We start from the raw sequence: 9,865 nt of genomic DNA on the forward strand, positions 1-9,865 counted from the left end.
CTAGTTCAAATTCAGTGTTCACATGAGTATCTCTATCTGTGTATATGTGTGAGTGTGTAAGTGAGTGTCTCATGGTATTGATAATCTCAAGTTAACTCATTAAACAAAAGGTAACAAACCTTTGAATCAATTTCATGATGATTCAGACTTCTTATATTAAAGTCTCAGTGTAATTCAATCAACTTTCACCCAGCATCAAATTCAAGCACCAAGTCCACTCTAATCAAAACTCAGGGTGATGGATTAATAATATGAAATAATAGGAAGACCAGAAAGTCACCTCATGAATTTTTATCATCATCTTTCTGAATTTATATCAAACACCATGAAAAAACTTCGCAATTGATTAATGATCCATTTATCCTCTGATAATATTACAAAGGCAAAGATGATAATGATGATAAGCTTATAATGATAAATATAACAGAAAAGTCAATGGTTTTTTTATTATTAAAAAAAGTTCAGTGTTTATGACTGAAAACCAGGAAGTTAATTGAATCACGTCCAGGGAAAAGTTGATTCAATGATCAATGATGATAAATAATACAAAGTACATTTGATTAACTTAAACTGTCAATAATTATCAATAATCATCATTATTGATTAACTAATCGATTGTTATTTTCGAACTCAAATTGATCCTGAACTTTTTTTTTGTTCTGAAAAGTTGAACAACTAAAAGTTAGAACTTTTTCTTTGTATTTATTTCTTATATTATTAATACTTTTCAAGCTTCTCTCACCTTTCACCTCTAAAGGTCAGTTAATTAAGAAAGATTAGGAAAAAGTTAATTGTCTTTCGCTAATTAATAATTAACTAGTTTCAATTTGGTAATTCAATTAACTTTACCTTGTAATAGTCTAACGAAACATTTGTAGTTGTACCAAACAATTAAAATTACTTAATAATATTAACCCAATGGGTTAATTGTTACAATTATTTACGTTGATTGTAATTGATAAAATTAGAGTACCAAAAACTTAAACAATGATTGTGAAATTAATTTTCTACCTTTACAATTAACTTGGTACAAATACTAATAACAACAATTATCAGTGATTATGAAGTAGATTAACTTGTGATAACTCAGATTAAATCTAATTAACAAACTGTTACTCCAATTAATTGATTATTAGATAGACATGAATACGATTTACATGAGTAATGATTGTGTCCCCTTTTCATTCATGTTATCTGTGTCTTCCGTGTCCCTCCCACTCCCACCAATAACTCATCCACCCTCCTCCCGGTAAACTCCCTGGTAAATTGTGGTTCAATGAATCCTTGTGGGTTATCAAACGATTATCAAAAATGAGGTCACTCAAATTAACCTATCAGATAGACGATAACAATGTGTATCATCATCATCATGACGATGATGATAAAAGTATTTAGGTGAATTGGAAGATAAATGAACAAGATAACGAGAGAGAGCAAAGAAAAAATGAAGAATAGAACTTTTTTTTCTCTCTCTCTCACACAAACTATCTTCGAATCCACCTCACCCCCTTTTCCACCAGTTAACTTTTCTAGTTCCTGGATAAATTATCATCAACATGAACATGATGATTCGAGAGGTTGACCTGGATTCTTTGTGACTCTTTCTCACTCATTTAGAACTTTCTCTCTCTCTCTCTCTCTCTCTCTCTCTCTCTCTCTCTCTCTCTCTAGATTTTCTTTTATTCTAATTCTAATCCTATACAAAGAACTGGAATCATTTTACTTTTAATGATAAGATGATGATGATGATGATTTACTAATAAATTATTTAGGACATTGAATAATTTTTAGATATGTGATAACTTTTACTATCTCATTTATTATAATACATTTACTTATTTACCATTGGAAACTCAATATATATTAAATCAGATCGAGAAATTTAATTTAATATTATCATCTTACCATTTATGGTTAATATTATTGTTATTAAATTGTATTCAGTTGATTGTTATTGTCTGTATGTGTTTATGTGTGTGTGTTGATTATGATTATCTTTTCATGTGTAATTTAATTCATTGATTAAGTCAACCATTTACGTGATCAGTTGTGGTTTTTTTTTGTTTTTGTTTTTGGTGTCACTGGTGTTTACAAATAATATCAATAAAAACAATCAGAGGATAAAGATGAAGATGAAGACAAGGGTGATGATGATGAGAGATGATGGTTATGGTTAAGGATCAAGATGATTGGAGATGGAGATGATAAAAAGTAATAATAATGATAATGATAATATAATGAAAAGGTCTCAGCATTTGATATAATTTACTGACATCATTCTTGGCTCTCTTTCATTGTCTTCCACCTCATCCTCTGTCTTTCTTCAGATTATCTGTCTATCTGATATCATCTTCATTATGATGATGATGATGATGATGAGTTAGAGTTGTAAAAGTGTATGGGGTTAGGATGATGAGTAGATAATCAGATAAGGCACATGAGAAAATGGAGATTGAAAGATGATGAGAAATCAGTGATACGAAGATAAAAAAGAAACTAAGTTGATGACGATAAGAAAGATGATAAAATATTGATCTTTTTCGATTTCTTTATCTTCTTCTTTATTTTTTTGCATCTTTTTCTTTCTTCTTTCACCTTCATCATCTAACAATTTACTTCCGAGAATCTCTCTCTCTCTCTCTTCCTCAACGATACGTCAATCTATTTGAAGAAATTGATGTAATTGGAACCACGATCAAGGAAACTTTTGGTATGTAGATGACAGAGAAAATATAGAATACGAGAAATGCTAATAGAGAGAGAGAGAGAGAGAGAGAGAGAGAGAGAGAGAGAGAGAGAGAGTTCCTGAAGATAAGGATGATATTAGTGGGAATGATGACAAAAGATGATAAAAGTTGGTGGTAATAGATTAATAATAATACTCTAGTAACGAATGGATATCATGTTTGATAGCATCGAATTACCCTGAGATGATCAAGTTAAGTGAGAGAATTGGTTTGTATGGTCAATCAAAGGGAAGAAGATGAAATTGACCAAGATGATGAAGAAGAAGATGATGTTCTACCTCTTCATCCAATTACAAAATTGAAAGAATCTATCTGAATTTAAATGCGAAATGAGTTCTCAAGAAAATGCAATCAACTATTTTTCAAACTTTTTCTTTCAATTTTCATAAACTTCTTTTGCTCTTCTTCACTCATTCCATCGATTCCATATTATTGATATTGTTCATGTTCATATTTATATTTTTATTACGATTCAGGAAATTCAATTGAAATCAGTCTCCAGATATAATTTTTATAAATAGAAAGAGTGGAAAGGTGAATGGTGGTGTTGATGGTTGTGGTTGTGGTGAGATAATGAAAAGTTCATCTTCCTCTTGAATTATCATTGTAACGGTGAAACAAAATTTCATCTCCAGACTGTTGGTGATGAAAAAAGTTACACAAAGTTTACCAAGAAAAAAACATCCACCCGCCTCCTCGATTTTCCCACCGTATACATAAAGCAAAGGTAACTTGAGTTCTAAAGGTTTCATGATGTTTGCCTGGAATAAAAAAAAAGTTCAATTGGAAAACTCAATTGAACTTTTTTTCTCTTCTTCTTTCTCTCCTCCTTGTGTTCATCATTAATCCTCCCACCATGAGCAACACAATACCCACGGTGGTAAACTTTAAATTGTAACTGAATTTTTTTGTCTGAGGTTATCAAAAGTTCAATGGGTCTCTCTCTCTCCTTTTCATGGTGTTTCATTATCAACTTATTAATATGGTGTAACACTTGAGTCTTTTACCCTGAAGAGGTTCAATTTTATTAAAGAATCAAAATTTTGGTTTGAATTTTTTTCTTTACTCTTTTTTTCATCATCAAATTATATCATCATGAGAAAGAAAAAGCTCAACTCATGAATTGGAATGAGAATTGGTTCGTTATTCAATGTTAACCAATTGAATTAACTTGTAGGGTTTCAGATGATTAATGATACATCGACAAGAAGATAGAGAGAGAGAGAGAGAGAGAGAGAGAGAGAGAGAGAGAGAGAGAGAGAGAGAGAGAGAGAGAGAGAGAGAGAGAGTTTTTCTCCCTGATATTCTGGAAATTCTGATAGAAATTCAGAAGATTATTAACATTCTATTCTATCTTCATAATCATTTTTCATGGTCTCTCTCTCTCTCTCTACTTTTGACTTGTATTCAGTTGTGAGTCATATGAAAGTTACATTTGAGATGAAATGAATTTTCGTGGTGTTTTTGTAACTGATACTTTAAATGGATTCTCATGATTAGCATCAGAACTTAATTGATGAAAAAAAGCATGAATTTTGAAAATCCATCAACTATCTCAATGGAAAAGCCTAAACTCATATGAAAAAAATTTGCATGATACTTGGTGGTGATTGATTCATAACTAATGGAACTCAAAAAGTTACAATTTTCTTGATGATGAAACTTTTACTTTGAATTGATAAAAGTAATTAACTTGTTCAGATATGTAATTGGATAAATGCTCATGGAGTTTCAGTTCCACTGTCAAGATAATTCATAAATTGTCAACACTTTTCCTTTCTCTCCTCCCATGAAATATCAGTTTCATGAACCAATTGAAATATTGAAAGAAGAAAATTTCATCACAACATGATCAATATTCAACTGATTTCAATTTGATTGATGAATTTCATAATATTATTGTGAAATATTTAAATCATTTCCATGATAATCCATACATTAGTATTTATACCCATGCAATTCAAAGAGCCGGTGGGAAGAATTCAAAATAAATATAAAAACATCATAAAGATGAAGATGAAACATATTTATCATTTTTTCTGCTCTCATTAATGAGTTGAAGAAGAAAAAAAATTATCAATGAAGTTCAGAGTTCTGAATGCTGGAAATATGTTCCAGATAATTTTTTTCTTCTATTATAATGAGTACAGGGTATTCATTTTCCATGAGTGATCAATAATCATTCGGAGTCAGTGTTATATTATCATTGAACTTTTCTCAAAATTTTTCTGGGTCACTCTTTGTACTTTGTCAATGAATCAAAGAGGCACAACAACAGAAACACAGACAGTAATAATAACATGTCAACCGATTTACTAATTAATAATTTAATTAATTATCTTAAAACATGAGTCATGAATCTGATCATGAAATTTTCATGGTGAATTAGGGCTTACACATAAGACAATTGGAAAATTTTTCTTGATCAATTCTGAATTCGATATTCAGATTATCGTTGTAACGATTTTGTCAATCAAACGAAATGAAATCCTGAGATTTGTGAAATTTTATCTTCTCATCATCATTATCATCATGTATTCACCCATGAGCTAAATGATCATGGTAATTTCTTAACCCATTGTTAGTATAAAAAAATAGCAAATACAGGGAACTGAACAAACGAAATTAGATAAATCTTCAATTCCCAATAGGAATTGAAGATATCATGTAGGGGAAGAAATCTGAATGTAATCAGTTTAAGGATGAAGATGATTTCGATTCTGATGATGATGATGTTCATTTACCGTGAGTAGAGAAGAGTGATAGAGATGAATGGATCACCCTGAAGCATTGAAATGTTCATGAGATATGAAGGTTTTCAGATTTTAGACTTAAATATAACATGATGATGATAATGTCTAATATTGTGATAACTATTCATGTGATTGAAACTGAATCACATCAGTTTCAACTTATTCTCGTTTTCCTTAATTTTCCAGGAAATTATTTAGAATGAAATTCTGATAAAAAAATTTCATGAGATTCTCACAAAATGATAACTGTTTCCAAATGGGAACAACAAAACTAATCTGATAACGAGTCGAAACATGAGTACAGGGATAATGTAAAACCATGGAGGGTGTGGTAATAACAATCCCTGGGCAATGAGAACAACATTTTATCATAATGATCAAGTAAAAAGAAAGTTTTTTCCTACTTTCAGCATCTCAGAGCGAGAATTTCATGAAAGAGATAATATGAACTGATTAATCTGATAGGAAATTACCAATGTAACTTGTTTTCTTACCATTTAATGATGATGATGATCATCATCATCTTCAACAAGATGATGAGGATAACAGAAACAATAATATTAATGCTCTGAGTAAACAGATAGAATTGAAAATGATGAACTTTTTTTCTGTTCGTTTTCAAATCTTATCTTTTATGTACCTTGAGGTTTGTTGTTATTTCATGTTCCTTGTGGTGGGGTGGGTATTATTTTGTTTCCGCTTCGATGTAATACTTTACTCTTCAATTCAATTCATCGGAATGGAAAAAAAAAGAAAGAGACAAGAAAGAGATGAAAAGTAATTCTTTCCACAGAAATTCATGATTTTCATGTTTTCTTTTCAAATCTTCTCTGAATTTAAAGTTGATCTTTGTTTACACAACAACTTTCACTTTTCCTCTTTCACTCATCTTCCTCATCTTCCACACCCATGATGATCTTTCACCATCCATCACCACCTCTTCAAACTTCCGATGTTTATATTGATAATAATACAAATTATATCATTTTAGTTCATCTTTGTTTATTTTTCTGTCTCTGCTTTTTTTTTTATTCCAAAGAAAAAAGTTCCAACGGATTCTCAAGTTTACTTACTTCATCTTCCCATGAGTAATTGTTATTATCTAATAATAATAATACAATTTCAACACTTATCATTATTCATCATCATCCTTATCCTGATCATCATCATCTCATCACCGCCACCATCAGAATGGTTACAAAAACAACAAGAGAAACTTTTAAATTCCAATGCAACAAATACAATTCATTCAGAGAATTCAATAATAAGAATTGGGTGAAAAATAAAAGAGGAAGATGTGATAACTCAACCTCCTCGAATTTGTAATCATTTTCAATTCTTTTCATCAGATTAATTCAATGTTTTTCTGTTATAAAAAAAAACCTCATCTTCTTCATCATATTTATCATCATTCAGTTAAACTCACATAGATTCACATGATAACTTCATTGAGCATGAACTTTTATCATGACTAACAAGTGTTTTCATTTCATCAACTTTTCAATCAATTTTCATCATTATCCTGGAGTGAAAAAAAAAATCCTATTATTATAATCAAGTCAATAGGTTATTATCATTTTGATGATGAACAAGATGAAAGTTCAGTCTGATGATGATGAGGATGATGACAAGAAAATAAAGATAAAAGGATGAGTTGAAATCCCGGAAGAATTAAAATTCATTCAGATTTATTTTCCATGTTAATTGAAAGTTACTTTTATTGTTAATTTTATCATAATCAAGCTTTTAAATAAAATTATCATCTTCATTGTGATACAGTTTAATGATTTGGGTTAATTTCCATGGTGTTGGTCTTGTTGTTCAATTAAGATCAACCCAACAATCAACATTTACTCCCCATCGACTTTTACCCTTTCTGGATAACCAAAGTTTCAGATTCATTAAGGTTCCAATCATTTCTCATATCGATTCTGGTTTTATATCTAATTCATCTTCCGCCTCCCGCTGATCTTATAATAGTTTATCACAATCATCCCTCTTCCACCCTCGATTCCCACTCCCTCGATGGCTTTTTCGTTTCCTCTCTCTCTCTTTCGATGTTAATACCAGAGGATAATGTTAATTTCATGTTGATGATAATTTACAAGTTGAACTTGTTGTTATTCTTGCATGAATTTCACTGAAATTTTGTCTTTTTTTTATATTCACTTTAATCCAATCCCACCGGTGGGTCATGATTCTAATTGTTACATTCATTTGTAAGAGTTAACAACATGATGATTATCATGGTATCTCAATGGAAAAGTAATTGTAAATGTTTTTTTCTCGGTTTCTTTTCCTTTGATTTTGTTTTGCTTCTCATTGAAAATCCAAATCAAAGTTTTAATCATCATGAGGTTTCCATAGATTTCAATGAGATTTTCATGATGTATGAGATGCTAATTATATCTTTTGGTGATTTTTTTTGTTCCTCTCTCGGTGTAATCATTTATCATTTCGCATCACCAGTGGAAACTTTTACACAGACATTCAGTGGTGATGATGATGAAGGATGAAAAGGCAAGGAAGTGAATGGTTTGTTTGTTTTTTACTCTTGAAGATAAACAAGTTACTAATGGTGTTTTTTAGGCTTTGGTTGGTGGGTGATTGTTGATGATAATGTTCAAAGTTGAAAAATAAGATTCAGATGAACAAAAATTAATTGTTTATCTTGTTGGTTTAATTCAGTTGAGTGAAATGTTTGGTGTGTTTGTAACATCCATGATCCAGTCTACTGTTGATGAAGATGAGGATGAATCTGAAGGTGAATTTGATGGAAATGATGAAACAAAGTCGGAGGGAAAAGCTGATGGCACAGCGGAGGAAGAAAACTCTTGAAGTGGCGGTGGGAAAGAGGCTGAAGGTGAGGATGGAAAATCAAGTAAAGGTGGAAAAGGAGAAGCTACAGAAGATGATGTTGATGAGGAAGATAAAGAAGATGTTAATGAGGATGATGATGATGAAGAAGAAGAAGAAGATTCAAAATCTATTGTGGAGTCAAAAGATGCTGAAGAAATCGAGGCGGAAGGTGATGGCGAAGGCGGAAAAGATGAGGATGGAGATGAAGTCAAAGAAAAAGCTGAAGTTAAAGATGAAGACGGAAATGAAGATGTTAATAAGGAAGATGAGGATGATGATGATGATTCCTCATCACTAGTTAACTGTGAAGGTAAAGTTGACAATAAACTAACTGTAATAATTGATGGATTATTATTACCACTGTTATTATCATTACTATTAGGATGGTGATGATTATTAATATGATTGTTATTATGTTTATTTACTGATGGTAAGTTATTGTTATTATTATGATTATTGGTCAGTCTACTGTAATGGTCAGAGGTTTTCAGATGTGAAGATGATGATAATGGTGATGATGAGGGAGATAAAGTTTTGACATTTGTATCATTAAGTCCATTAGCACCGACAACACTACTACCACTTCCTCCTCCGTTTTGTGAATTACCATTTCCACCTCCAGGTAAGGAGACCAGGTAAGGATTCCAAAGGAAAACATAGTAAAGTGAGAGCACAATGGCCACCAAAGAGACAGCAAACATGTAGGCAACCACGGTGAAAAAACGGACTAATTTCCGTTTCTTTTTGGTTATATAAATGGCCGATGAGTTATGAAGAACCGTTGGATAGTGAATCTCTGACCGTGACCCAGAGGGTAGCGACCCACTGGACTTGGGCTCCGGTGTGGTTGAGATCGCGGTTCCTGCAAAGGTACAATTTGAATGAGTATCAGCCGAAGCTGAGGTTCCCGCTGACCCTCCGCTACAGGTCATGGTGACCAAAGTTTTCCCTGTACTAGTTGTAGTAGTTCCGGTCATGATTGGTGAGAACAATTAAACAAAACTGACCATCAACTTTTCACTTAACCTTTAGTTAATTTGCTTGACCACTAAAAGTAACAATCACAAAAAAAAACAATTCAACTTGATAAACATAAAATTTTGACTTTAAAACAAAAGTTTCTCATTGAACAACAATTTATAATCATTCAAGCTGAAAGTTAATTAACTTTAATCACTTTCATGTTGTTTATCACTTTGATTGTTATCATGATGATTGGTGGTCATTGTTTTGTCCAGTTTCACTTTGCTTCTGATTGTAAATTGTTCAATATCTCAACTTATCACATCAATGTTACATAATCAACTGAACCTTTGGCTTACCTAATCTGAGAAAATGGTTTAATATTATCGTTGATTTATCTCTGTGTAACTGCGCAATCAGTTAATCATCATCTAATAGTAACAGTAAATTCAGTTCAGTTTTTCATCATCATCATGATCAAAGACTCAAAACTAGAGATACAAAGAGAGACACCTGATGATAAAAGTTAACATTAATCAGGTA

The 9,865-nt window shown here is 31.5% G+C and overlaps 1 protein-coding gene across 1 annotated transcript; it reads right to left on the bottom strand.

Annotated features, from left to right (window-relative positions):
* Positions 1-7,200: 7,200 nt before the first annotated feature.
* Positions 7,201-9,739, bottom strand: LOC128390999 (uncharacterized protein DDB_G0271670-like). The gene has a single exon (XM_053350822.1). It carries the CDS (start codon positions 9,334-9,336, stop codon positions 8,185-8,187), a length of 1,152 nt encoding a protein of 383 aa, XP_053206797.1. The 5' UTR covers positions 9,337-9,739; the 3' UTR covers positions 7,201-8,184.
* Positions 9,740-9,865: the final 126 nt, after the last annotated feature.

Source organism: Panonychus citri, unplaced genomic scaffold, assembly GCF_014898815.1.
Source record: "Panonychus citri isolate SS breed McGregor unplaced genomic scaffold, ASM1489881v1 Contig00134, whole genome shotgun sequence".
NCBI lineage: Eukaryota > Metazoa > Arthropoda > Arachnida > Trombidiformes > Tetranychidae > Panonychus > Panonychus citri.

What these genes read in the sequence shown, in the direction of transcription:
- LOC128390999 (XM_053350822.1), bottom strand. Translation starts at nt 9,336, where the DNA reads ATGACCGGAACTACTACAACTAGTACAGGGAAAACTTTGGTCACCATG.